The following is a 14861-nucleotide window of genomic DNA, read 5'->3' as shown; positions in this document are numbered from 1 at the left end:
CCACCGGATTTACACACATGACCTCTACCGGAGTTTCTCTTCTAGGGTTAACTGCTAGACAGACGACAGCATAGTGTCTATGCCCCCAAGACACAAGAACGACTGGAAATTGTAAAATCGCGAAAATAAAAGGTCGCGAAATATTTAAGATTGTAAAATCGCGAAAATAAATGGCAGCGAAAATAAAGCGTACTTCCCCGATTGAATGGGCTCCAGCCAACTTGTGTGAGAAAACCTTGTAACTTAACTACGGACCAATCAGCTTGCAGCTTTGTGTGCTTGCAAATTAATCTGTTCTCAGTTGTGTCGTAATGTCTTCGCGAGACTCTCAAGGCATACAGCTGCGGATGAGATTCAAAGCTGGGCCAAGCTATCTATCACTAGAGTTATAAATTATCAAAACATAATATTGAAGAAATCTGTAATGGTCAAGAATACGAACTGTGCTGGAAACGGTTGAGGATTTTAAGAAAATGTTAAAAGCAAATACGAAGTCGGTATTTAAGGACGAGCCGTAGGCCTACTCTAAAATTCCGGGGTTGGTTTGACAGTGTTATTTAGTACGGTAGCTGTTGTGTGTAGCACTACATTAATGACTTGCAGGTGCTTTTCTTCGTATCATTCCATGTGCAATAACCCATGGAATATGAGTCATCGATCTCTCTAACTATTTGTTTAAAATATTGTAAACAATGTTATAAAATGTAGTTCACACCATTATAGATTCCCAACGTCTTTTGAAAACGTTGAAAATAGAAGAAAAGGGTAAGTAATGATACACAATGTTATCATGCAGGCCTAGCTATGTAAATAGGCCTGTGTCTAAATACATTAATATTGAATGCTATTCAAGTAGACTCAAACTGTATATAATCAATCCTTTTGCAAACAAGGGTCAAATGACCGTCGGTCAATGACTTGGTTGGTCATTATGTGTGAGTGCTTACCAGATGATGACCGTTTTTTTTTTTGTCGGTCAGCATCGATCAGTCGTGCCGACGTTGTCCAGTGGCGGATCCAGGCCCCTTCCTAAATATTTAAAAAATATTTCAAAATTATTTTTATAAAATGGAGAAAAAAGGGAAGATGATAATTATATTTATGTCTGAGAATGTCATTTCCGGCCATCTAGATGTGCCATAATCATACATTTTCCAGACCCTCCGTCTGTGAAAGTAGGCTACCGATCCCAGGGCCCCCTCTATTTCGAATTCCTCCATCCGCCACTGGCTGCCAACAATTTCAGATGGTTTGAGCATCTCATTACTGAAATGTTTATACAAGTAAGGGTGTGGAACAGTTCTTGGCCAATCTGACCGATCTGACAGACATAAACAGTTATAAACCAAATGAAGCCACAGAGCATATTGCAAATGTCAGTTTGTGAATCTGTCACTTTTATTTTTGTATGGTTTTGCACAAACCACGCACACTTTATAGTATTTTTAAGCTGCATTCATAGGCATATCTGATCCGAAACGAAATTCGGACCCGGACGTTTCCGAAGCGCTGAACTCCTATACTTACTCACTGATGTGATTTTATGATAGGTTCGGTAGTATACGGTAGGCTTTCCGATCCAAAAGTTTGATGTGAATGCAACTTATCCACACAAACACACATCCACACACGCACGCGCACTTTTTTTATCTATTCGCTTTCATAACAACTTACAAAACTCCAAACACGTTGCTGTTTGCTTCGATCGATCAGCATGATAGATTTTCATTCTCGTGTAACGCGGTGTAATCTGTGTTTATGGCCAGTATGAAGTGAGGGTATCATTTGGTAAAGTTTTCAAGACGCACAATTAAGTTAAGAGAAATTAAAAGGTTGTATAATCGTCCTATTTGTGTGGTCATCATAAATTCGAAAACATACGACACTGATCGTAAAACAGTTAATGTTTCTCTCCCCGGAACATAAAATACCTAACGAGCACGTTTCAGCAGATATATTAATGGGAATAACTATATAATTATAAGGGACGAATCTTAGGTCAATCTAACACACCATTATCGTAGTCATAGTGATTTTCAACTCGCCGATAACCGTGTTCATGTCGTAATTTAACAGAATATAGTGAAATGCCACTGAATCTGCTACAGTAGACATAACCACAAGCCGAATTCATAGTTAATGAACCAGGAAATCATATAAAAATGGTCTGTTTCAAAAATGTAACTGTGTTGCGAAAAAAAAAAAACAATGATTGGCCTTTCAAATAGGATAAAATCAACAATATTCACCCGTTTTCCTGTCGAGTGGGAAAACCAATAACCATTGTTGATGACAAAAACATGATTCTAATTTCTAATTTTCGATTAGTAATGAAAGTAATAATATACAGTTATTTTGAAGTCATTGCAAATAAAGCATGAAATTATCTGTTTCCAAAAAGTCCCTGTGCGACGAACTAATGAGGCTTTATAAACGGGTAAATATTGTTAATGACAAAAAATATGTATATTATGAATGTGGTAGAAATGAATAATATGGTATGCATTAATTATGTATTGTGTGCACAAATCGGAAGAGCGTGCACGGCGCGTGTTAGAAACGCATAATTGCGGATGCGCGTGACGCCTGTCATGGTTACAGAAACTATTACCTATAATCTATAATAGCACAGGTGGGGAAAGTGCAGCCTGCGGGCCGCATGCGGCCGGACAGCAATTTTTTTGCGCCCTCGAAAATGAATTAAAAACCCCATGTGTGGGGCCCGCCAAGTAACATTGGCTAGAAAACACTTTGATTTTTACCGCCCGACACCGATCATTTGTAAAAAGTAAATTAAAACTAAGAATAAAGGTTTTTGAAAGCTCACTGGGAAACATCGAATGTCCAGGTGCGGTTCTCCCGGTGTTAAATAAATCAAAAATTCACTTTGAATCTCCGACCGATTTTGATGCCCACCCCTGAACTACAGTGTTAAGTTTTGCTTCATCTTTTATCGCAAAATAAGAGATGTATATTTCAATTGTTCTAACTTTGATATGTTCCCAAAATAACGTAGGCCTACATCCTACTAGGTATTGATAATTCAACTTCGTTCATGACAGCAGAGCATTAATGTACCACAATTGAACTGATATAAAAAATAACATGGCACGTGAAGAATTTCTTAATTCCGACGAATTTTTGATTATTGTGCTGACTAAAAGCAATCCAACGAATAAAAAATAATTTATAGTCTTAGCCTAGGCTAGAATCAGCATTAAGAATTTTCTCACGAACAATTGATTGTTCACGAGTCAGTGATATGCGTTTTAACAGAAGACATCGAGTCACCTCAATTTTATTGTGCATTACATTGTATTATAGTCAGAACGATCAGGGTATAGATTAATCGTTATTGGTAAATAAGTTATGAATACATGCGCTTAACCGATTAAACATATACCTAGAAGCTGTTTGTTTATTACATTTCAATGCAACGCGTATATATTAAACCCAGTGATCGAAGATAATAACGATACTATGAAACAGAAGCTTACCATACGTTGTTCCAAAGCAAACGTCCAAATTTCACACGAACCAAAATATAGTTTGTATTATTATTAATCCGACGTAAATTTAAACACGCTTGAGTAGAGAGATCTGTGTAGGATGCTCATCATCACAGTATTCTTATAACAACCGTTAATAACTGTCGTTTGCAGACGACTGCGTTGGTTATATAATGTACATAGAATAAAGCTACTGAATTCCCAAGATTGCAATTGAGGTGGCGCTGTTTAAATTAAACTTTATTAAAATACGGTATAACATCGGCTCGGAAAATCAAATCATGCATACTGTTGGAGAGAAGTTTATTTGGAATTTGACAAATACCAGTAATGTAAAAAATAATATTAACAAAAATTCAATAATATATTACGTAAAATTTATTCATATAACAATTATTGTATAATTTTGAGGGCAATGATGGAAAATAGTGACCCAAAGGTGCTATTTGTCGAAATAATCTATGGATAATCCAACTACCTAGCCTAACATTGGTTATAGCATGGAGGTATTATTGAGAAGGAGATCACTCGGCAAAGCTACGCGCACGCAGCGCTATGCAAACGAACCAAGATCAAAGTTGCCGCAGCGCGTAAAGAACGTTTGCGCGATGCCTTTGAAGTCCCATGTGTTCCCCGCCATCAAATTTTCAACAGGCATAGTTGACCAAAAAATTGAACATGACGAATTGGAGAGCACCTTCTTTTCTCAATGCGCACTACATACCGTCAATCACTATGGCTGCGCAATCTTTTCAATTATAAATATTTTATATTTATCTCTCATAAAATATCAAACATATTAATATTTTCCACCAAGAAAAGTTTCGAATTTAATGGAACATTTACATGACCTATAAAAGTATAGTATATTTCAACTTCAATTTTCATAAATTGGCCAAAATTCGCCAATTCTAATTTTAACAGATATTAATTAATAAATAATTAAGGATTATAATAAACTAACGCATTTTAGGGTTAACGAGGGTTAACTATTCGAAAAATGAATCCAAAATCTGAGTATTTTTCAGTTCTACGCTGACTTAGCTTTATAGTCGAACCAGTCAATATTTAGACAAAATTATAATGAACACAGAAGTAATTTTAACATAAATATTTTACGGAATCCGTTCCTGAAATATACAAATAATAACATACCAAAAGCCCGAAAAAATCTAATCAGGGGAACATTGTTCATTATAAAGATATTTAATGGGTTAAAATCAAACGTTTTATTGCACAACTGCTCAGCTGGAAGCGTATAAATGCATGTCGTTGCCAAGTTGTTGCTAACGAAAAATGTGAATTACAGGGTAATACGCCCGCGCGTGATCCAAAAGCGGGGAACACATAGGTTTGTCGCGTCAAAGGGATCTGTTGCCGAGTGATCTCCTTCTCAATAATACCTCCATGGTTATAGATACAAATGAATGGTATGTCATACTCATGAGTTTATTTTAATACATTTAAATAAAGCATGATGTAAAGTTATATTATTATCATATTCAAATTTTCCGAACTGAATTCTGAAGTGTACTAACACGTCATCAACGGTCCTAGACAATATGATGCAGACGCAAATAGACCTTTCCGGAGTGTCAATCAAACTTAACAACTGACTAATCAGAACGGCGCTAGGAATACGCGTGCGTCTCACAAACACACGAGTTTTCCCACTAACGCACGTGTTCGCCTATGTTTTAACACTGTCGCCTTGTGGGACCTTAGCAACAATATCCAAGGGGCGGGGCTTAGCGGAAAGGTCCATTTCAAAGATTTCGTGTGCTCTATCCGCCCAATAGCCCATTCTTGCTAAGCCTCGTCTCTTCTATTATTTCTGCAGTAAAAGGACAACATGAACACGTACGTAAAATTGCGTATGGGATATGCGCGAAGCCTTGGCTAAATAAAGCGTTCTGATTGGTCAGTCGGAATGGTCCATGTAATAGACGCGTTGTGACAGTTGAAATCTAACAAAAAGGAATGAAATTAAGCCACGTATTTCCTCCATGGTTTGGCAGTTTCAGAAGTATTTTCTTTCGTTCACTTATTAATTACTGTAGTATCGAACAGGTATACATTACGCGCAGGTTTATTACTATAATATCATTTAGCGAATGTTGGTACATAGATAATGTTACGTATCTTTAGTTAGCCTCGATTAGTAGGATAGGTCGAACATATCGAAATCCAAGTCACATTCAGTGCATTATGTCCCTTTATTGGAATCGTGCTATCACGCTTCAAAATTAATAGATGCAAATACAAGGTGGTCTATTTCATACATATGGTAACGTTTGTACACTCTTAGAAGATTTAAATTATCATCGAGCTGCTTAATACATTGAGTCACATATGGTCATATGTGATATACAAGAACAGAGAGTAAGGAAAGGTCGCCGGTTAGGCCTATGTTAATAATTAATTCTTGAGTCAGACATCTTGACTTAAATTACTTTAACGAACCGTAAACTTGCTATAGAATCCTACGGTTATGCCCTAAATTATTGATTTGTTATTTAACGTACAGTGTGATTTTCCGACTCTTGTGCAATAGAAACCATATATTTAACGAATTAAAAAAATATTTATTCTGTCGCAGAATTGAGACTGGAATTCCCTATTACTTAGTATTCGAAATCTACATCGCTTTCGTTCCTTAAATTCGGGAAACAATGTCTGCACTTATACTGTGTAACATGTTAGTCTATGTTAATATTAATAATTCTTCAAACCATAGAGATATTAAAATAATATTTCTAACCTTATTTTGATGGTGAGGAATCTTTAACTGAAAGGCCTTGCACCTAACTATCCTCTACTTCTTCGCTCCCTCATCGGTCTATTGCCGCCCGTTCTATAACTCAGAACATTCTGCTTATGCTTAAACCTAAACTTGAATTATATAGGCCTACCTTGCTCCGAATGTTGTATATGTATATTTTCTGAAATCGCAATAAAGTTTATTTGTATTTGTATTTGAGTCGCCCACCATAAATATGGTTCAAATAATCAAAATCAAAATAAAAAAGCAGTCTGGTGGAAACGTCTATTACTCTACCTGTAACCACAAGAGGGCCATTAATTGACCCAATGTTGAACTTTACTATTAAGATTGTAAACATTAGGCCTTGCCTAGCGTACTACTAGAACTGCGCAACTTAATATTTTGCCATAATCTTGCATCTAACGAAACAATGTCTGCTGCTATTTTGTGGGCTATTGGCATACTGTTTCTCTTGCTTTGTGTTACAGTTTTGTTTTTTCTTTTTTATTCAGGGCTTCTGAATCCAATACGATTCAAGGCAGGGAAGCCCCCAGTTGGTCGGCTACATGTAGGGTATAAATTCGGGCGAGGCGAGTACAGCTCTGTCGGGCTTGGAGAGCACTTTACTGAGATAAGTAAACTCGCTCCATCCACATATCGCTGCTTTGGAATGTACTATGATAACCCAGAAAGAGTATGTTAAAATACTTATTAACAATTTTTACATATCAATGTAATATAATCTTACTTTTTTAAGTGAGAACAATCAAAAACCTACATTATTAATATCAGACTTTAGGTTTCTAAATGTAATATTTTTAAATGATGTACTCTAAGTATATAGCTATACCAGCTGTTATCAAATGATTATATGCTGTTAGTATTGTACAAAAAATAAAAAAGGAAATTAAATGTTCATTATTAAGCAAACAAAGACTTACACTGTACAGTACTCTGAACAACCACCAGAACTTTTTTATTTTTACCGACAATTTGCACAAAAAGCAGGTCGCAAATTTACAATGTTTAAACACCATCATTTAATGATGCATGATTTTGTTACAAGTCACATGTAATGTAATTTACCCTCCTCGACATTGATCTTAGGTTTAAATTTTGGCAGGGTGCCGTAGGCAGCCACAGTGAAGCACCAGAGCCAACAAATAATGGAAGGATTGCCTCCTCCAATATCCCCCCGCCTAACTTTCACATGTGGATTGCCTCCTCCAATATCCCGCCTAACTTTCACACGTAGTTATTCAAGCAGCTGAATAATCAGACTCCAATTAAAGCAGAAAAACAACCACTCAGCTCAATCTCGTAAAATCTTCCATTGATTTTTTTTTTTTTTGAACAGGTGCCCTCAGATAAGCTGCGATACATTGTTGGTGTGATCCTGAGTGAAGGAGATGAAGAACCAGACAAGGAGTTGAAAGAGAAGCTCCTATCATATGGATACAGTTTCTACAGCTTTCCAGAAGTAACTAACATGGTCTATACCACTTTTCCAAACACCAGTTTCTTGTCGGTCACCATAGCAATTCAGCGGGTCTACCCAGCATTCTCCAGTTATATAGAGGTAATATAATTCTTCATGATCTTAAAGTAATAAACTAAATAAAAACCAGTTACCATAATGAACCCATAATTACTGAAATGAAAGCCTGAACTATCGCAACGAAAGCCAAATTACGTCTGACATTCAGAATACCATTTTTACTCTTGGGCAACTGAGTTAAACTGCCCTAATTCACAATGTCTCTTCATAGCACAGTGCTTTGCTCAATTAAAAAAATAACCATTATGGAATTCTCAGGGATATCATTACAGTACAGTATTGGGTTTTTCAATGGCCAAGTTAATGATGCAAAGCGCATATGCACATAATGATTCTTTTTTTAAGACTTGTATGCTGTGTTCAGACTCGGCCCAAGGGTGACTTCCCTTACATTTCACCACAAGTATAAAATTCTGTCCAGTCCAAGGGTGACTTCCCTTACATTTCACCACAAGTATAAATTTCTGTCCAGTCCTTTTGACCAAAATAAGTACCGTACTGGGTACATTACAACAAAATAGAACAGGGTGTCAGAACAGAACTCCAAAAATGGTTGGTGGTTTACATTTTAAACAGTCATAGTTTGATTAGTTGTGGCGCTAGCAGGTGTGGGGGTGGGGGAGGTTCAAGGGAAATATTGACCCCATCATCCGAGGCCAAAGAAATAGTTTGAAGGTGAGTATACTTATTATTCTTTATGAAGATGCTGGATAGACAACATATTTTCTCAGATAATTATTTTGCACTGTAGTAATGATTTAGAAAGGTGTAAGTTCGAGCATCTGGCTGATCACATTTTTTTTGTCCTTGGGAAAGGTACTACCAACGCTTGTCTGCACCTAGTAGTGCTGTATAGATGTGTAGCTGGTGGAATACAAATTTCTTGTTTGAATTTGATTTGTTGATATTGCTAGTTGCACGAATAAGAGCCTTGTTAGGGAGTGGAACAGTTTGAGCATCATGCCTAGCGTGATACAGTAGTACTGTTAAGTGCGAGAGTCTATGTGGACATAACATATTTAAAGACCAGTAGTAACATTGGCCACTATAATATGCGCCATTAAGTCCACCGTCATTATTACATGTATTCTTTATGATAATCTTTTAAAGGGTATACATGTTTCTGCACCGTAGTAGCATTGAGATTCAGGTTATAGCATTCTGGTCATTGACATTTTTAAAGGATCAGGTTAAAATAACCTACCAAAGGCGTATCCAGGATTTTTTTTAACTGTGGGAACAAGGGAGTGTGCTTTTAATTCATTTTATTAAATAATTTTATTGATAAATTTGGTATTTGTATTTCGAGTTGGAATGTGCTCCTGTGTCCCTCTCTTGATCCGTGAGAGCTTGCTCCAACATGTTGCTTTAAATTCTTATCAACATTTAGTAGAATTCTAATTATGCATGTTTTATAGAATGATCAATATATGGTTTACTGTAATCATCGTGTTGAGTTTTAAAACCAACATGGGAGATGGAAAAGCCACTTATAATCTCTGTCGATGGGTTATTTATTTAAAGCATAGTAAAACCAGTACTAGTTTTCTTTGAGTCACGTATTGTAAAAAAAAATTAATCAAAAATTATTTATAGAATGAGATGTTACAAAAGGTTGCATGTAAATCGTATAAATTGCATCACTGATGTAAAATTTTATTATGTTTAACAAAGTTTCATTTTAAAGTTTAACATTTATCTGTTTTGTGATGTAAAACATCATCTCTCGTCAATGATATATTGCAAATTATGCAAATGACATGCAAATAATATGAATTTCATCATTTATGTTAAATTTTGTTATAAATAGCTTTATTCTAAAGCTCACCATTTATCATTTTTTCTGACTGGGGCACTACAGCTGCCCCCATCCCCTCCTCATAAAATTAAAATCTATTGTCTTTCCCCTTGAATACATAATATATTATAGTAACTTGCAACATAAACCGCGGCCTTGGCTTAGATCTATTTTGCGATATCGCTCTCCATTTAACAAAATTAACACTGAAAATTTCTGAAATGGAGAACCACATGTTAAAAAGGATGCGAATGGCATGTACAGAATACATCATTCCATTAATTAAGTTTCATGTTAAAGTTCACCAGCATATGTGCTGTCTCATCAACTGATGATATTCTTCAAGCTACAAATAAGAATTGCCTGTTGTAAGCTACTGAATATCAAAATAAGTTTTTTTCTTTGAGAGGGGTATTCATCAACTGAAATTGAGATAGTGATTGTTATTGTTCCAGAGAAATGACCAATTCCTTCTCACTCTAATCAACGTTAGCATCCCTCTCGCTACCTTCATTTAACTCATCTCAATTAGTTGTAACCATCTAAATCTTCCTTTATTGTTTTTTATAATCCCACATGGTTGGAAAAAAAATCAGTTTGTTTGTTTTTTCTAAATTCTATCTGCTGGATTTAACTGTCTTTAATTTCATGTACAATTTCTATCTGTCTTGAATATTCATGTGAGGAATTATATCAAATACAATAATAATTTATAAAACTGTAATTGAAATAATATAATAAGGATTCTTCAAATTTAAGACACCTCTAATATCTTTGTTCAAAACATACACTGGGCTTTTGCCTAGATAAATACTGGTCTGCAATCAGTAGAGGGCGGGCTTATATCCGAGGAACTAATACATATTATTATAACAATATACTTTAAACTGGCTATCTTGTGATAGATTGCTGGCAATATACAGTATCTAATATGACTTAAAGTAAACAAAAATAAATTGCATAATTATTTTCGCATTTAGGTCTTATAAGGAGTTTGCACATGGGAAATCATTTGTACTCTACTTTCGTAAAACCTGTGCTGAAAACATTGAATTACAGTTACAATTTGAATCCATTCAGTGTTCTGGGCTAAAACCAAGTGAACGGAAATAGAAAATTGTACAGAAATGTAATTTAGACTATATATATAAACAAAAAGCCTTATAGGACATTATACATCGTGGAAAAGCAAAACAAAAATCTCCCGTTGATAACTGATCTGTAAATGCTACCCTTGGCTAAAAAGTGCGTATCTACAGTAGCAATACTGTCACTGTCAGTAGAGCCGGGCACCCACTGCTCAGTACGATGGTCGTACAACGACTCAAACTCTGTTTTCTACAAGCGCTAGGTGAGGCGACATCATTAAAAACCATAGAATCTCCATAGAATCGCATCGGGCGCAGTAAGTGCCCAGCTTAACGGACGTACATAAAATTGTTTAGCTTATATATTGGCACACAGTTATTTAAATGGAGTTGAGACATCTGAAATAACATGCATTATATTTTGATATTTGTTTTGTCTTTTAGGACAATGGTCTTTCTGCCCATCCATTATTTGAAATATACGGCAAAGATTTAATGTATTTTATGGCTCCATTGGCGAAGCAAGATGAATTTATTGTTCCTGAAGCTAAAGAGAAACCTAAGAAAGAAGGTGCTGATTTATCATCAGAAGAATCACCAGATGAAGGGAATAGTGCCCTGGATGGCAGTGACGGCAGTGATGGCAGCTCTGCAGGGGATAGTGCAAGCTCTTTTGAGGAACTTAATGCCAGCCAAGTGGAGGAACCAGAAGAGGGTGAAGCTGCAAGAGATAATGCAGACAATGTTTAGCTTAAATGTAATGACAATGATATATAGGTTTACAAGGTAATTGCATAAGCATTAAGTGTTTGAAAAGCTTAATCAACTCAATCACTCTTTCATACAACAGTACTTCTACTACTATAGGCCTTTAGATCCTGTATGGTGCCATTAAAAGTCAGTCATCGTGGACTGAAATATCTGCAAAGTCTCAATATAAACATCCACAGATTTACACAACCATCAGGCCAAAAAAAAAATTTGTCGCCCAAACCTAACTAACCCATGATCTTCAAAATCTAGGGTTGCATTTTTTTTATTGCAAAAATATGTTATTCTTTTACCAATGTTCCTAATATTATACTTAAATGTGATGGTTCAAACACTTTCGAGCTTTAATCAATATATTTTATACATTAACTATGAATTTTAGCCCTGTTAACATTTTTTGAATTAAAACGCAAGAGGTGAGGGTTAGGCATGTGCTTGGGTTTCACAATTTTTTTAGGCCTTACATAAAATTGACCATTGGCTGCATAGTTACTTCAGCTTTCACAGAGGTCTAGTCCTACCTTTTGTAGATTTCATATTTTAAAATTTCGCTGTCAATTTGGCATGAACCTGGAGTAAATGTGTTGTTAATCTTGCATAAAATACAGTAAGTGATTTGTCATGTATGTATTTGTTCGGAATCGTGCAAGTACTTAAAAAAAAATATGTTCTGTTAGCATATTATTACACCAGTCTTAAATGTAATCTGATTGGATGTTATTGAATGTATGGATTGGATAAGGACAGTCAAATGCAAGACTGGTGTAACTATTGCCAAAGCTTTTTTTGACATGTTGAAAACATAGCATGTGGGAGATGATGGGATGTAAAGTCTGTTAAAACCTATCTACGCTATCAAGATTTATTTAACAAATGCTTGTGACTTGCCTATATGTGGGCATGAAATGACATCATCATGCCATATATGGTCAAGTCACAGTTATTTGTCATATAAAACATGATCAGTAAATGTAGATGGAGCTTCGTATAATGTTGCCTTTTATGCATGAAAATGTTGCTAAAATATTGGAGACTTTTAAACTAAGATAGATTTTCTGATTCTTTAAAAACTGTGCATTGCTTTAGAATTGTGCTCAACATTTATTTTCTCATCATTCTCTTGATTATGTCAAAATACTTAATTGTAGGTTAAAGTTTCTCTAAATTCATATAAAAGATGTACTGTTAACAATAACTACAAACTCAAAATTACTTTCAACATATGTCAATATTGGGCCTTGGAAGTCAGCTCTGGCGATTGGGGCTTCCTCTTTAAATATAAATAAAGATAAGGAATAATACTTTCTAAATTTACTTACATTCTGATAGAATGTATCTTATAATTTTCATTAATTTTTAAGTAAAAAATGTAGAAACTGACGGATCATAGCTTGAAGTTTTTCAGCACAGGACCAAACTAAACAAAAATACACTCAAATATATATATACTTGCTCAGCAAGTGTGCTCAACAGTTTGCTTTAATATGATGAGAAAAATGCTTACCCATGTTTTAGCCCACCTCGATCTATTATAAACAAACATTTATAATTGGCCAGTCTAGTAATTAGGTCAACTACGAGCAAGCCTTTTGCTTCACGTAGGTGCACACCATGAGCATTCTGCCTCACGAGACAACAAAAAGAAAATAAAACATGAGATTCTTGTGAGACAGAATTCTAAAGATACCGAGAGAAAGAATGAAACAATCTAATATTAACAGAGGATATGATTCATACAGGTGGGCAGGTCAATATAAAGGCAAGACAAAAATAAAGAATGGTGTCATCATCAAATAAGGTTGTAATCAAAAATGTCCCCCCTTCTTTGTCAGTGGCGTATCTGCAGGGAAATGGGGGAATCCCAAGAAAAAAGCTTGCTCCCATAGGGCTCCCCTCCCCCACCCCCACCAGAAATTTGCTGAGCAAATCATCTGCACTCTAGTAGTTAAAAATTACCTCATATCAACATATTTTGCTAGCTAATGTCGCTCAGGTCATCACACATTAAAAAAATCCCTGTTAATTGTATGATTCGTCTTGTGTATAGTACCGAACGTCATAATGCAGTTACTGAAATCGTAGGTGAATTATAGGTGAAATGTTGGTGTACCTTGTATAACCTTGGTATTTATACATTCATCTTCAGTGTGACATTGGTCATATCTAATATTTTGTTTATAAATTATGCTATTATAAATTGTTTATAAATTAGCTTATTCAAATAAAAAATTGTGCTAGAATATAATATTTGGATACTGTACCGTAAAGCTGCACGTCATATTACATAATGTGTTTATATTACAATATGCCATGGCATGCTGGTTAACAGTCGAGTAATATTGCATTGAGAATGTATTTATTTGATATTACCATACCATTAACCTGCATGTTTGTGACGTTGCTCCATTGTTAATAAAGCAAACACGAGCATTTTACTTCAAATTTTACTGTCAAAAGCAACTTTCTATGCTTTTTGTTGTTTTCTACACAGACGAACAAAATATACAACAGTGTATGCTGTTATAATTAATATATCTACAGCATATTATATAATTATTTGTTGAATTTATTGCATTTCTATTATTATTATTATTATTACATTTTACTATACAATTCATATTACTCTGAAATATTAATTTTTTTAATTTATTTTATTATTTTATTCAGTATTTTTTCTAGTGGTAATATCATTATTTAACATATTTTTATTATAATTATTACAAATTATTACTATTATTGCTATTAGTATTATTACTACTACGGTTTTTACCATTACATTATCAACATTATTATTACTATTATTGTTATTTTTAAAAATAAAGTAACTATTGTATGTTATTGTTTTGATTTTAGAATTCTGTTAAAAATCATGATCAATATGGTGGTTTTATCCAATAATATTCCTTTGTATTTAAACACTAAGAAAGTTCACTCATAGTTTAATATTAGAGGTAAAAATTATCTCATGGGGTTTAGATCATTAAATATTTATGTTCTATTGATGTTAGCTAAAATCTGGATTTTAGTAGTTATAAATAATTATATTCATAACATTATGTTTTTTAATGATGAGAAAATTATTTGCATTAAAACTAAATATAATTTTCTTCAGGCACCGTCAAAGTGATTTTATTTCTGTATTTGCGACATTTCTTTCCAACAAATTTCAATTTTTTTCAGCAGTGGCGGATCCAGAAATTCGAAATAGAGGGGACCAGGGAGGGACTTTCACTGATGGAGGATCTCCCTAATCCTAACCCTAACTCTAACCCTACATATCCACAGCCCCATCATGGTTGGGACTGAGGTAAGAAAAATAATAATTTGAAAAATTGAAGGGGACTTGGCTGGCTCCCCACTCCCTTCCCTTTTG

The 14861-nt window shown here is 34.8% G+C and overlaps 2 protein-coding genes across 2 annotated transcripts in view; one reads left to right on the top strand and one right to left on the bottom strand.

Annotated features, from left to right (window-relative positions):
• LOC117115077 (metabotropic glutamate receptor 2-like) overlaps positions 1–3653 on the bottom strand; it is a 75397-nt gene extending 71744 nt beyond the window's left edge. The window contains exon 1 of the mRNA XM_033258740.1: positions 3498–3653. The gene's annotated coding sequence lies outside the window, so the exon portion shown is untranslated. The remainder of the gene's footprint in view (positions 1–3497) is intronic.
• Positions 3654–6620: 2967 nt separating this feature from the next.
• On the top strand, positions 6621–13161 carry LOC117115110 (testis-expressed protein 264-like). The gene is made up of 3 exons (XM_033258797.1): positions 6621–6967; positions 7631–7852; positions 11162–13161. Exons 1-3 carry the CDS (start codon positions 6704–6706, stop codon positions 11465–11467), a joined length of 792 nt encoding a protein of 263 aa, XP_033114688.1. The 5' UTR covers positions 6621–6703; the 3' UTR covers positions 11468–13161.
• The last annotated feature ends 1700 nt before the right edge of the window (positions 13162–14861 follow it).

Source organism: Anneissia japonica, unplaced genomic scaffold (assembly GCF_011630105.1).
Source record: "Anneissia japonica isolate Jap-2015-1 unplaced genomic scaffold, ASM1163010v1 scaffold24_len2511860_cov200, whole genome shotgun sequence".
Lineage (NCBI taxonomy): Eukaryota > Metazoa > Echinodermata > Crinoidea > Comatulida > Comatulidae > Anneissia > Anneissia japonica.
This window is presented reverse-complemented; position numbering and strand designations above follow the sequence as displayed.

Coding starts and splice junctions, on each gene's coding strand:
- LOC117115110 (XM_033258797.1), top strand. CDS start 6,704: ATGTCTGCTGCTATTTTGTGGGCTATTGGCATACTGTTTCTCTTGCTT. Junction 6,968..7,630: donor ACTATGATAACCCAGAAAGA/GTATGTTAAAAT, acceptor TTTTTTGAACAG/GTGCCCTCAGATAAGCTGCG. Junction 7,853..11,161: donor CATTCTCCAGTTATATAGAG/GTAATATAATTC, acceptor TTTGTCTTTTAG/GACAATGGTCTTTCTGCCCA.